Genomic DNA, 14,895 nt, shown 5'->3' with positions numbered 1-14,895 from the left:
GCCCCGCTCCAGCCTCCTCTTCCGGTGTCTGTTTCCGACACCGGCAGGCGAGCAGGGCTACGGCAAGATGGCTGCCGAAGCCCTGTACTGGAGACCTATTTGTGTCACTAGTACAGGGCTTCGGGCGCCATCTTGCCATAGCCCTGTCAGCGCGGGAGAGAAGAGCAGGAGGAGGAAGACGGTCCCGGGACGGAGCAGCGCGCCAGAGGCCGGACACTTCTGCCAGGTGAGTAAATGCTTTCTTTTCCAGGTGAAATGTTTGCCCGCATTGTTTCTTTTCCAGGTGAAATGTTTGCCCGCATTGTTTCTTTTCCAGGTGAAATGTTTGCCCGCATTGTTTCTTTCCAGGTGAAATGTTTGCCCGCATTGTTTCTTTTCCAGGTGAAATGTTTGCCCGCATTGTTTCTTTTCCAGGTGAAATGTTTGCCCGCATTGTTTCTTTTCCAGGTGAAATGTTTGCCCGCATTGTTTCTTTTCCAGGTGAAATGTTTGCCCGCATTGTTTCTTTTCTGGCGAAATGTTTGCCGCAGTGCGTTTCTTTTCTGGCGAAATGTTTGCCGCATTGCGTTTCTTTTCTGGTGAAATGTTTGGCCGCAGTGCGTTTCTTTTCTGGCGAAATGTTTGCCCGCAGTGCGTTTCTTTTCTGGCGAAATGTTTGCCCGCAGTGCGTTTTCTTTTCTGGCGAAATGTTTGCCCGCATTGCGTTTCTTTTCTGGCGAAATGTTTGCCCGCAGTGCGTTTCTTTTCTGGCGAAATGTTTGCCCGCATTGCGTTTCTTTTCTGGTGAAATGTTTGGCCGCAGTGCGTTTCTTTTCTGGTGAAATGTTTGCCCGCAGTGCGTTTCTTTTCTGGTGAAATGTTTGCCCGCAGTGCGTTTATTTTGTACTGACATGTTGCCCGCATTGCGTTTATTTTGTACTGACATGTTTGCCCGCATTGCATTTATTTTATACTGACATGTTGCCTATTGCGTTTATTTTCTGGTGTCCGGGGTAACTGTTACTGCATTTATTATTTAATGGTCATAGATGGCTATGTTTGCTGCTTTGTGGTTACGGTATACTATTAGCATCACACAGTTTCTGCACACCCATGATACAAAGTCTCGTTTGTCCACATCATGGCGTAAACACTGCTTTCTTATGCCTCGCTGTTACATCATTACGTTAGCTCCGCCCATACAATGTCATGGCCACGCCCATTTTTTCGGCGCGGCTCCCCTCCCCCAGTCTTCGCCGCTGCGTGCTCCTCACTCCTTCCCACTTTTCGCCGCCCCCCCCCTCCACACCCCCCCCCCCCCCCCCGTCCCAGGTTGGACCCACAAAAATATGGTCACTCTACTGTAAGGTCTGATTTCAGTGTCATCCTACCTGGTGCCTGTCCACGGCAATGGCTGTCAGCGTCAGGGCGGAGACGTGCAGGGAGCAGTACTGCGCAAAGCGGCTCACGTGGCACATGCCTTTCCCGAACATCCAAGTGCTGTTCACAAAGCGAGCCTGTGGAGAGAGCAGGAAGTGGTCACCATATAGATATAGGCTGTACAGGTGGGCGTGGCATTAATAAGCAATAATACCATAAAATATCTGCAACCCTTTCAGATACCTAAAGCTGGCCATAATTGCACTGATTTTTACCAGCAGATTCAATCATGATGATCGAATTTCCCGGTTCTCTGTGATACAACGAGATGCATTATTTATAATTTCGATAGATTTGTGGCAAAAGCCTATCCAAATTACGGTGAGGCCAGATGATACATTTCATTCTATCAGACGCCGTGGGGAAGCGGTGGTACATCAATGGCCTACAGCATTGCACTGTATCCAAAAGTGCAACGCTGTAGATCGCTAAATTTTCAATAGATTTCATGGTTAAAATCTCTATTGAAAATCCTGTCCCGTGTATGATGCAGATTTATATCACAGAGAGATGGATCTTGTTTGCCATATTGCATGGCTTTCTAATGCTAGGTACACATGATTCAGTTTCCCGCCTGATTGATGGGAATTAGACGATTATTTCTGACACGTCCGATCTGTTTCTGATTGATAATGGAATCAATTTTGCAGCGTTATATTGGGAAAATTGATCCCGTTATCCATCAGGAGCAGTTTGGACATGTACACATGATACAACTTCCCATCAAATTACCCGTCAATCAGATGGGAAACTGAATCTTGTGTACCTCCTGTATTGCCACTAGGGATGCTTGGAAACAGCAAATTCCGTTCAGCCGGAATTTCGGAATTCTGCCAGCGCTAAATTCCGACGCCATTACATTTCCACGGAATTTTGCGGATTTCCGCATTCCGGCGGAAAAATTAAAGTAATCGCAAATTAAACCTTGTTTATGCTAAATGGTAGCCCATGGGACCTAGTGGCGGTTCCAACGGTCATTTTTTTTTTTGGGGGGGGGGGGGATTTTTTGGGGGGGTTTTTTGGCAGCAGGAGGTGTTGCTTAATCCATGGGACCTAGCGGTGGTCCCATGGTGGTCATTTTGGCGCCACAGGAGGTGTCACTTATACCATGGGACCTAGTGGTGGTCCCATGGCGGTCATTTTGGCGCAGCAGGAGGTGTCGCTTAAGCCATGGGACCTAGAGGTGGTCCCATGGCGGTCGTTTTGGCGCCGCAGGAGGTGTCGCGTAAGCTTTGGGATCTGGCGGTGGTCCCAGGCGGTCATTTTTACGCCGCAGGAGGTGTCGCGTAAGCTTTAGGAACTGGCGGTGGTCCCACGGCGGTCGTCTTGGCGCCGCAGAGGTGTCGCGTAGTTTATGGGACCTATACAAAATGGTTGGGATTGGTCAGATAGCTAGAGAGCTGGTTGCTAACATAGGATTGATTGTTTCTTGTTAAGACTGTAATTGCTGCTGAAATAATTCCGATTTTCATGCAGGAATCCGTTTGGGTGGTTTTTGTAAGCCTCTGATTGGTGCAGAAATTACTATTTTCATGCAGAAATCCTGTTGTTTTCACTTTAAGCTTCTTAGGGCTTCCTTGTGATTGGCTTACAAAAATTTGCATACTGGCGGAATTCTGCATCGTTCTGCGGAATTTCCGCCATAGCGCTATAGCAATTCCGTTCCGATGCGACGTAACGGAAACACCAAATTCCGGCCGGAATTGCGGAAAACTGAATTCCGTGGAATTTTTTGAACACCCCTAATGCCACCTTATGGTTACTTTGCCTATAGATCTATCCAATTCCTGTCTCGCAGAGGCGAGGGAGGCTCCAGCCTCAGGGCGCGGTGTAGGAAGTGCGCAACTCACTCAGCTATCATTCTCCTATTGTGTTTGAAGCAGAGAGAAATAAGAAAAGGGGATACATGGCAGTGACTGCAAGCCAGATAACTAGATATTAAGGTGTTGGGGAAGTTGTGGGCTCTGGGGAGCCCCTTAGTCTAATAGCAATCAGTGTGACGGCTGGGGTGGGAGGGATGGAGGGGTGCACTTTGGTATCTCAGCCTTGGGTGCTGGAGGACCTTGTCCCGGCTTTGCGGATAATCTGGGTTTCTGCCAAGGTCATTTAGACATCCTTTTTGGCTACTGGTAAGCATTGTAGACATCTAGAGATACATATTTTTCTTACCATTTCTTTATGAACAGGATAGTGTATTGGTAAAGGGACCCTGAGCACAGGAAAAAAAAGCAAACCTGAACTTACCTGGGACTTCATCCAGTCCCCTGTAGCTCGCAAGGTCCCTTGGCGTCCCCTGGGTTCCCACCAGGGCTGTGGAGTCGGTAAAAAATTCTTCCGACTCCAACTCCGACTCCTCAGTTTATGAAACCACGACTCCAACTCTGATTCCGGGTACCCAAAATTGCCCCGACTCCTCGACTCCGACTCCACAGCCCACCAGTCAAAGTTGTACATGCGCCACCTGTCTGCACACCTGTCTGGATCACACACCCGGTGCTGTAAGTGTCCTGTGCATGCGCGGTTCCGTCTCTTGAGATCCACGCATGCGCAAGAGTCAGGACGCTTACGCCGGCAGGCACGTAATCGAGACAGGTTTGTGCACCTAACAGACCCACCAGCAGGACTATGGAGGGGACCCAGAGGACGCCGAGGGACCTTGCGGGCTGGGGGGACTGGAGGGAGCCCCAGGTAAGTTCAGATTTGCTTTTGTTTCTCTGCTCAGGGTCTCCTTTACACCTTTGATATAAGAGACCAGAATTTGAATCTTGACACTTCCTGTTCAGTAAGCCAACACCTATCCAGTAAGGAGTTTGTGGGCAAGACTCCCTAACACTGCAGGGTGGCCTTCTGAGCGCGACCCTAGGGGCTGCAGCTCAAGAACTTTGAGTCTGACAGGAGAAAATCGCTATACAAACGTTGGTAGTATTATTATTATTAACTGGTTCCGGACCGACGCAGTACGAATCTACGTCCAGCAGGTGGTGCTGCAGTTCTTACTGGACGTAGATTCAACGTTGCAATGAAGCGCGCATCCCCTCCGTCAACGCCGATACCGCCAAATTCACCGCTCTGCATCCGCCGCAATTAGCTTGCTCTGCCGTCTATAGGACGGCTGAGCAATGTAAGCAGGTCAGGAATCGCTTTCATTGGCTCCTAATCGCGTGATCACAGAGAGCCAATCACCTTGGCTCCCACTGATGATAGACAGCGTCAGGAACCAATGTAAAGGGCTTCTGACAGGCTGTCAGCACTGTGCTGTCATAGAGACTGCAGAGAGAGGAGCCTGCGGCGATGGGGCAGCGTTGTGACCGGCGAGAGCGTGGATGGTATGTGCGGCGATTGGTTGGGAGGCAGCATTTTACCGTACAAGCAGTCTCTGGTCCTAGAGGGGGCAGAGACTGCTAGTACGGAAGTGGTTAAGGTCTGCATCTGAGGTGTCACAAGGATGTTTCCGTTCCTAAATAAAAGTTAAACTAAAGTTATCCTTTGTGTCCATCTGAGAGTGCTGGGAGATGTACAGAAGCAACGAGCAGATGCTGAGGCTGTCAGAGTGGGTTGGGCTGACACTATAAGAAATGAGCCTTCTGCAGGGTCCATGACAGTCTGGCTGCTGCATCTTCCCTCATATTTACACACCTGATAGCTTTCAGCCAACTGTCTTGTTTTACATTGTGATTAATGATCACTTCTTAACGCGACATCGTTCCCCAAGCAGAATATCTGCAGCCAAAATGCTGCTGCCCTTCTCCCGTTTGGCTTCTGTAATCAGACGTTACACCCAGAACAGAAGGAGGGCTGTCACGATCCCTTAACAGCGCACAAATGACTGTCTGGCAGAGAGAGATGAGGAACCAACGTGGTACAAAGACTGGAAGCCACTAATGGGAATGACTCCTTCCCAGTTTTGTAAAAATGTTATTTTATCTCAGTCTTTGCAGCTTACTGATGTTGGAAGTATCAATAAGATGATTACCTAAGCTGCAGTATAGTAAAACAACCACAAGATGTCACTGTCTGTAAAATGCGAGGATGATCTCTATGACATTGTTATTTCCTGTATTCATTCTGTATTCTCTGGTCCATATGCAATTCACTTTTTCTCCTGAGTTTTCTCCTAGGAGATACATTTTCATATTGTATTTAAAATTATTTTTCTTTACTTTGCAACTGAAAAAGTACCAACAATTAGGTGAAAAAGTACACTCAAAATGACTGTGTATGAGTATTTTCTTGCTTGCTGGTGGTTTTAAAAAGTATTTTATTGACAAGTTGTGAAAATATCACCTAGGACAGTGATAGGCAAACTTGGCTCTCCAGCTGTTAAGGAACTACAAGTCCCACAATGCATTTGCCTTTATGAATCATGACTATATAGGCCTCAATTCACTAAGCTTTATAAAACGTTATTGAAGACTTTACCTCATGAGTAAAATCTAATTTTGAATTCACTAAGGTGTTATAGATTTATCAAATGTTCTATCGATAAAACGTTCAATAAATCTATAACACCTTAGTGAATTAAAAATTCGATTTTACTCATGAGGTAAATTATCAAACATTCGATAAAGTGTTTGATAAAGCTTAGTGAATTGAGGCCATAACTCCTACAATGCATTGTGGGACTTGTAGTTTCTTAACAGCTGGAGAGCCAACTTTGCCTATCACTGCCCTAGGAGAAAACTCAGGAGAAAAAGTGAATTCCATATGGCCGTTGTCTTTTAAGTAAGCTGCATTACCTGATGGTTGTATACAGTATGTTTTATCTCTGCATGTTTTTCTTCAGTGAGGGTTCATTTCCACTATCGCGAATTCGCATGCGTTTTTCGCATTCAAATTCGCATAGCCAATTCAAGTGGATGGGACTGTTTCCTTTGCATTTTTCTGTGCAGAAAAAATTTGCATGGCAGAGCCATCAGAATTCGTATACCGCTATGCGAATCGCATACAATGTACTTAATAGGAAATTCGCATGAGGTTTCGGTATGCAAATTTTTATGCAAATTCACATGCAAATTCGCATAGAAACAATGGAACAGCACACTAGCACTGCCATGGTTAAATTTGCATACATCTTCATCCTTGAAAATTCGCATAGACCCGCATGCGAAATTCGCATCTGCATGCAAATTTTTACTGCGGCGTTTCGCACCGCACAAGTGGAAATGCAGCCTAAAGACTTCTGTCTTGTTGTACTGGGTGCCTATCTACGTGTACAGACCAGTCTGCTCCATCAGCTGAATGGCACCCACAGGGGATTCCAAAAGCACTTGGCTAATGAAAGTCAATGGCCGTGATTTCACAGGAGCAATAGTGATATCCCCAAAATCATAATCGCGGGTCTTGGAGCATTTTTGGAGGATTTGCACTTCAATACAAAAGTATATAACACTGCAAAATCGCTTATCAATCGCTGTACCAAGCGATTTTGCATCCACTCAGAAAAGCGGTGCATGGGCCTTTTTTGAGGCGATTCCACCTCAATAGAATACCCCAAAAGTGCAACACGTTTCGCAGGCCAAGCTCGCTTCATCAGGCAATACACGTGGGGACAAAACAGAATTTCAGCAATAGCAGGTGTAGCGCCTCAGTCTGAGGCACTACACCTGCTGAGGCGCTACACCTGCTATTGCTGAAATTCTGTTTTGTCCCCACGTTTTATTGCCTGATGAAGCGGGCTTGGCCTGCGAAACGCGTTGCACTTTTGGGGTACTATATAATTAATGTGATTGCTACTTTTCAGACAGTTTTCGTGTCTGCTTTATGGAGGTAAGTCCACCACTTCCTCCAAGCAAATTTTAAAGGTTTTATCCACTTTTATTCTGCTGGTGCCTCTGTTCTCCTACTGCAAAATCGTGTCCACCCCAGGTGGAGGGGTGATCTACCCCTTTTTCTCATCTACAGAGAGCGACTTCTTAATCCTGAGTGAGGACAGGTCTAATCTCCTCACCTGCTTATACAGTGGTTGCCTGTGTGGTAACCCACGTTTGTGAGTATATTCTTCTCACTGATTTGCCTTACTTCGTTTATGTTTTAACATACTACACTATATTGGGCTCTCGGTTCTCTACATTTTACCACCTCAATAGAAGGTATAGGAAAACGCAAAACACTCACAAAATCATTTTTTGGAAACAAAAAACCTTCACAAAACCCACCCAACGCGGACGGACAAGCGGACGGAACGCAATGTGAACGAGGCCTGACAGTTGTCTTTTAAGCTGGCCATACACTATTCAATCATCACTTGATTTTGTTTTCAATCAACATTATATTTGATACAAAGGGCTAAGGCCTCTTGCACACTACATGCGATTCCGATTTGCGATTTTTAATCATTCCGGCAAGCTGTGTTGTTTCTGCATTTTTGTTTTGATAGCATCCAGGGAAAATCGGTATCGTAAATCGGAATTGGAAACGCAAATCGGAAACGCAAATAGGATTTGCAGTGTGCAGGGGGCCTTAAATTGATCAAAAAATAGATCAGCAATGTTGTTTTTCAGTCAAATAATTGATCATAATATTGATCAGTCAAAAAAGGAGGAGATGGGCACAGCTGCTAAAACACCCTTTATTGTGGCTGGGTTGCAACAAAAAAGCTTACAGCAGTGGGGGGAAGGACAAATCTGACAGCTGTTTCGCAGGGACTAGCCCTGCATCTGATGAAGCAGGGCTAGTCCTTGCGAAACAGCTGTCAGACTTGTCCCCCTCCCCCCCCCCCCCCCAATGCTGTAATCTTTTTTGTTGCAACCCAGCCACAATAAAGGGTATTTTAGCAGCTGTGCCCATCTCCTCCTTCTCTTTTGATTAAAAACGTGGACTACCATTGGAAGGCGCTGCAGGTAAGCCCAGTGTGGCAGTATCCACCCCTGCTGCATTTTGTGCAAGTGCTTTCTCCTCTTCATATTTGCATAAGATTGATCAGTGCAGGATCATCCACCAGGCAACTTAGGTAGGTACTTGGGGCCTAGTGGGTGTGAAGGGGGCCACCTGCCATCTTCTCTGACCTCTCTCCACTTCAGTTTACCAAAAGCATCACAAGCAAGCCCCAAATCTACTACCTTTCCTAGGGCCCCATTATATCTTAATCCATCTCTGATATCGATTGTGATATTGACTGCAGTTTTGATCGTATTATCGCGTGATAATTGAATAGAGCAGTGCTCCTCAAACTAAGGCCCACGGGCCGAATGCGCCCACCCCCCCCCCCAAGGCTTTTTCACTGGCCCCCAAACACAAAATATATAACTTATAGATTTGGCTAAATCAGGGGTCAGGAATCCTTTTGGCTGAGAGAGCCATAAATGCCACATATTTTAAAATGTAATTCTGTGAGAGCCATACAATATGTTTCAAACTGGGACAGTGCGCATGCGCAGCAGAGGGCCCACGTCCCTGTTACCATGGTGATGTGTATAAAGTTGATCCGCCGGGCAGCGGAAGTGTCAGACACGTCTTCAGCTTCACTTGGGTTTCAGCAACATCAGCAATTTCCCCGAGAGCCAGACAGGAGAAATACCGACTAACAGCTTGTACAATTAGCTAGCTGACTTGGGGGTTGATTCACTTTGTAGAACGAGATCCCCGCACTTTGGCCAAAGTTACAGGCAGCCTATTGGGCTAATCAAATTGCGGGGATTTTGTCCTATAAAGTCACTGGACCTGACAGGGTCCAGAGTGGGACGATTGGATTAGCTGTTTGTTTTGGGGGGAGTGTGAGTAAGTTAGTAGTGCATACTACAGCAGTAGCATACCTACTTTGAAAATTTTACGTGCGCTGCCACACTAAGCTGGGCAGCGTGAACAGTGTAGCTTAGTGAATCCATCCCTACTGATTTGTATGTGAGCCGGATGCAGCCATCAGAAGAGCCACATCTGGCTCCCGAGCCATAGGTTACCTCTCCCTGGGCTAAATGCGGCTTTAAATATTGGCAGCCCGCATATAGAGCTTGATTCACTAAAGGGTGCTAACACAGTTAGCACGCCTAAAAGATTTGCACGTGCAAACTAGGGTGCTAAGTAGTTTGCACGGCAAAGCTGTTACTGTTCGCGTGCTATTTTAGCACGCATAAAAGTTTTGCGTGCAAAATCAGCTGCTTCACGTGCAAAGTATGCTTATTACACTACTTAGCACGCGAAGCAGCTGATTTTGCACACGAAGTAGTAAACTTTACTCGCACAAACTCTTATGCGCGCATTAGTGCGCGAAGAGGCAGTTTGCACGTGATGAGCAGCTTTTCACTGGTGTGCTAACAGTTAGCACGCTTTTGTGAATGAAGCCCATAGAATCGCAGTGCTGGCACCACCCATCCACATACTGTAGAAGCCAGCGAGCAGTCATTCGCTGGCGTTCAATCCAATTCTGCATCAGGTGACACTGCTGTCCAACTGAACGGCAGGTTGTCACCTGGGTATGCTTCCCTGCCTGGTGCACAAAGACGTTCTTCGGGCGCCGCATGGCTGAATGGCTGCTGCTGGGGAGGTCTCTTCCGGGCATGATTGGGGGGAATCAATACCTAGATTCAATATAATGTTTTTCATCATCATTTTATGTATGTTCCGGCCCCCTAGCAGTCTGAAGTATATTCTCCCGGCCCTTTACCGGAAAAGTTTAGGGACCCCTGCAATAGAGGGTGGCCAACAATGTTAAAAGTTGAGCTAGGACAAAGCTAAAGCCTTGAAACTAATGTACTTTATGTTTCACCAATACATTACATGACTGCTGTGATTGACATATGAATGGCATCGGTTAGATTTTGCTTCTATTATGTGAATTCTGAGCAACGTCATAAATGTTCTGCCTTTTATTCAAATACCATACATAGTTATTGACTGTAATGGTCCAGAATTTACTTCCATACAATAGCGCTGCGAGGATATGACTTCTCTATATTCTTTTCTTGACGTCTTTGCTAATCCCTTTTGTTTCCCGTATACCTTTCACTATAATGAAATGATGGTTTGCGTAATGAGATTGCTCACATCTGTTTCTGTATCCCCGGTAACGAGGTAAACTAATTCTTGAACTTTTTTGTGCTTCTTTGGCAATGGCAGGAGCGGAGCTTACAAAGCAGGCTGTTTAAGTTATTTGCGCTATTTTAGTCCTGCTACTTGGACTATCTATGGTGGAGTGCCAGGAGGCAGCAGCTTTCTTTTGAATTTTTGAATTTTTTTTATTTGTTTGTTTGTCTATTTCAATTAAAGTTAAAAAAAAAAACGGAGCTTGTTTACAGGTATACACTCGCCAAACTGCCCCGCGCATTTCCCACTCCCATGCGCGCCTGCAGGATTTCTAAAGAGCCACCCCCAACTTTTGGATCTCCCTTCCACTGCCCATCAGACTTGCCCCCTCTTTTAACACATTCAAGCAAGTCCTCAAAACCCACCTCTACCCACTCCCTACCACACAGTAATTCTATACTGAATACTTGCAGTACGGGAGGGTAGGAGGCGCCCTTAGAGGTACTAACGATCAGGCTGTGGTTGGGATTTTGCCAATAATTATACCAATTGTTGTGTGTAAGAAAAAACACACACACCAACCTTTCGAAAAAAATCTATATATTGTTTCTGGTGATGGACGTTTTGCTATTAGACAATTATTGGTACAAGAGATTGGAATGATCCTACCTTAATAAGTAGTCAGATCCATTGGTGTAAAATTTAGAATTTTACACCAATGGATCTGACTACTTATTAAGGTAGGATCGTTAGTACCTCTAAGGGCGCCTCCTACCCTCCCGTACTGCAAGTTCCCCCTGGGATCAGGGGTCACCACCTTGGCAGGTGGTATCGTTTTGAAGGAGTTGCGACCATCGACCCTACCTCACAAGGCCGAGTGGGGACGGTACTTCCCCACATGCGATATAGATTGGTTGCCTTGGGTGCAACCCAGCTTTGTGAGTATATATAATCTTTTCTTAATAATTACGATATCCCTTCGTGACATACTACACCAGATTGGGCTCCCGGTGTCTTCCCGTCCTCTTCTCTATCCTTTAGTACATATACTGAATACTTATTCTACAGCCATACCTAGTGTGTCCATCTCCCCTCCCCTTAGATTGTAAGCCTTTGGCAGGGTCCTCATAGTGTTTTCTACATGATCGTGTGCTCCTTTCCTATGACTGCCTCGAACTTGTATAACCAGCCCAAAATCACATGATCATGTATTTTGTACCATGTTTGCCTTGTATAACTACGGTATGTCCTATGTTACATAACCTTGCTATGCCTATTATTCTTTGTATCATTGTATGCATTTATTGACCAGCACTGCAGATTATGTTGGTGCTTTATAGATACAATAAATAATAATAAGTACACCTGTCCATACTTCCCAACTGTCCCTCTTTTGGAGGGACCTGTCACTCTGTCCCTCTTTCCTCTTCATTAGTCCCTCTTTCAGGGCTTTGTCCCTCTTTCTATGTAAATATATATATATATATATATATATATATATATATATATATATATCTACTAAAAGACGTGTTTGATTGACTCTAAACTTTAGTCCCATCCTTTAAATTGATATGTTACGATACTAATTTAAAAATGTTAATATGAAGGAAAATGAACCAGGATAGAAAGGACCAGTGTGGTTTGAATTATAAAACAACATAATTTTCTTATGAAATCTCTATGGTATGGGTGACTAGGGTTGTGATGGGGGCGTGAGCAGGGGTGTGGCAGGGGTGTGGCTTAAATGAGTCATCAGGGGAAATAATGTAAAATGAGCGGTACTTACCGGGGGCTTCCTCCAGCTCCAAGCTCCCAGGACATCCCTCGTCGCAGCTCTGCCCGCTGCCGTTCGCCGCAGGTCCATCCCGGTCCTCAGGCGATGATGTCAGAGCGATGCCGTCCTAGGAGCTTGGAGCTGGAGGAAGCCCCCGGTAAGTACCACTCATTTTACATTATTTTCCCTGATGACTCCTTTCTCAACTCAAAAAGTTGGGAGGTATGCTGTAACTTTAAAAAAAAATAAAAAGTTGCATACTTACTTCAGTAGGGGAAAAGCTTCCCCGAACCACTGTGACCCCTCTGCTGCCGGCCGGGATCCTCTTTATCTTTGTGGCCACGCCCCCCTCAGTGTACAAGTGCAGCTGCACTGTGCAGGCAACAGTGGCTTTGCGTCTGTGCAATTGAACGGGAACACTCCTGCATAGAGAAGAAAGCTGTATATGAACAGCCCCATGCCACTGAGCAGGCACAGGTCGTACTGGCTACGCATTGTGGCTATTACCGTACACGGAGGGGAGCGCAAGGAATGTTTTCGAGGAATCGTCAGCATTCATGTTGAAGATTGCTTAGAGGGTCCCAGCCAAGACTGTAACTAGAAATCACTGGGCCCCCTTGCAAAACTTTGGATGCCCCCCCCCCCCCTCGCTTTCTGCACAGGTAAACTGAAAACCAATGTTATTCAGTTGTTTTCCCCACACAAATTAAAACAGACAGCAGTGAGGCACTGCACACATTTTCTCCATCAATTACATTAGCTTCTGTGATAAAACGTGCATGTTTTCACCCATACAGATACACATGTGTGCAGAAAACTGAATAATAACTGTCTACAAGAACACTGAATAGGGACTGTCTACAAATCTTTGTCTGCAAAACTTTGTAGGATTCCTTATCAGTGGCTGAGCAGATAACTATAATTACAATAACTATAACATTTGTAAAGCGCTTTTCTCTCATAGGACTCAAAGCGCATAGTTGTGTGTCAGATTAATACAGGGTTGCAGGCTGGGTTGTGTTACAGAGGAGATAGTCAGATGTTCATGAATGCCAGACTAAAGAGGTAGGTTTTCAGTTTAGACTTAAATGCTTCCAGGGATGGAGCTGTCCTGATTGGGTGTGGCAGGGAGTTCCAAAGTGTAGGGGCAGCATGACAAAAGGCTTATTTAGAACAATTGGACAGAGAGCAGAAAGTTTTCTCCTATCCATGCCCTTAATTGTCAGTCTCTCAGGACAGGGAAAAGAAACCTCTGCCCCTTCAGGCCCCCCTGAAGCTTCTGGGCCCCCCTGTAGCTGCATCCCTTGCAGGGTCTATTGTTACACCCCTGGTCCCAGCAAAGGAACAGAGGGCGAAGAAAGACCCAGAGAAGCCTCTGGACCATCCAGAGGCTTTCCCTACTGAGGTAAGTTACAGGTGTCCCTTACCTTTGTCAGTCTTTACTGTAAATCCTTCTATTGGCTGAGGGGAACAACGTCAATCACTTATAGCCTGATTCTTTTGAAACGTGAATTTGCTTAGGAATTTAAAGCAAACGTGAAGCGAAAAAAAAAACTTATGATATAATGAATTAGTAACAAAGAAAAGAGTCTCATATTTTTATTTTCAGTTAGATAGCTTCTTCTTCTTTTTTTTTTCTTTTATAACATTGCATCATTCTGTCACAGTTGCAGTTTTGAAACCACCATCTGACTTTTAAGCTATAAAACAAAGCAGAAATAATGAGCCTTTGAACTTTCCTGCGATAGAACCGCATCTCAAGCTGTACCTCACGTTACCTTACTAGGTAAAGCAGAAAACAACTGATTTGGGGCCTCGTTCACACTTGTAAATGCAGATGGCGGTGTGATCAGAATGCAACAATGCAATTGCATGACCTTTGCGTTGCCGTGTGTTGCACTGTGGATCCCATTCACTAGAGTAAATAGGTCAGTGTTGCGCTTTGCCAAAAATGCATGCAGCAGTCCGATATTGCATCAACAACTGCGCAGCGCATGAAGCCGAAACATCAGTCTATGCACCTCTGATGTTCATGCGTGGCCTGCACCATATGTGTTGCCGAAATGCGCATGGCAACACCTACAGAGTGAACAAGGCCTTACCGAACATTTTGTGCAATGTTAGTTCACTAAAGCTGCTACCCCATGGGAAACTAAAATTATTGATTAGTGAGGTAAATTACTGACTTGTGAGGTAAATATCTCAATAAGTGTCATCAATCATTACAGCTTGCAGTAAGATGATTATACTCCCAAAACAAAAATTTCAGTAACTTCTTTCAGGAGTGCATATCTCTGTATAATCTACAAAATGTAATCACAGCCGGCAAGAATCTCTCTGCCCTTGTCTTCACTCTGCCCCGCCTTTTCTGCTGAAGTGACTTAGCTGTTGCCAGGACGATGTGACTATTCAGCAAAGGGAGGGAGGAGCAGAGTGAAGACGCAGGCAGAGAGCTTCAGCCAGCAATGATTACCTTTGCCGATAACCAGAGATAAGCAAGTTTCTACTGCTATGCAGTGAAAATAAATGGTCTCACACTCAGGGAATAAATGGGAATGATTTGAAATGTTCATTTATTTAACTAAGTGTAGTTACTGAAATTGTAGTTTTGGGTATATAATCCTATTTTAACTAAAAAGTTATTTTTCAGCAATTAGCAATTCAGAAAGTACTAAATAGCAGATTGAAAGGTAATATTAAACTCATTTTGAGTAATGTGTGAAGTGGGAACTTTAAAGGTATTT

General features: G+C 45.1%; 1 protein-coding gene across 1 annotated transcript in view; it reads right to left on the bottom strand.

Annotated features, from left to right (window-relative positions):
• LOC137543822 (G-protein coupled receptor 83-like) overlaps positions 1–14,895 on the bottom strand; it is a 43,493-nt gene that overhangs the window by 9,129 nt on the left and 19,469 nt on the right. The window contains exon 2 of the mRNA XM_068264906.1: positions 1,371–1,496. Coding sequence (XP_068121007.1) covers positions 1,371–1,496 — 126 coding nt within the window. The remainder of the gene's footprint in view (positions 1–1,370; positions 1,497–14,895) is intronic.

This window comes from Hyperolius riggenbachi, chromosome 2 (genome assembly GCF_040937935.1).
Source record: "Hyperolius riggenbachi isolate aHypRig1 chromosome 2, aHypRig1.pri, whole genome shotgun sequence".
Classification (NCBI taxonomy): Eukaryota; Metazoa; Chordata; class Amphibia; order Anura; family Hyperoliidae; genus Hyperolius; species Hyperolius riggenbachi.
This window is presented reverse-complemented; position numbering and strand designations above follow the sequence as displayed.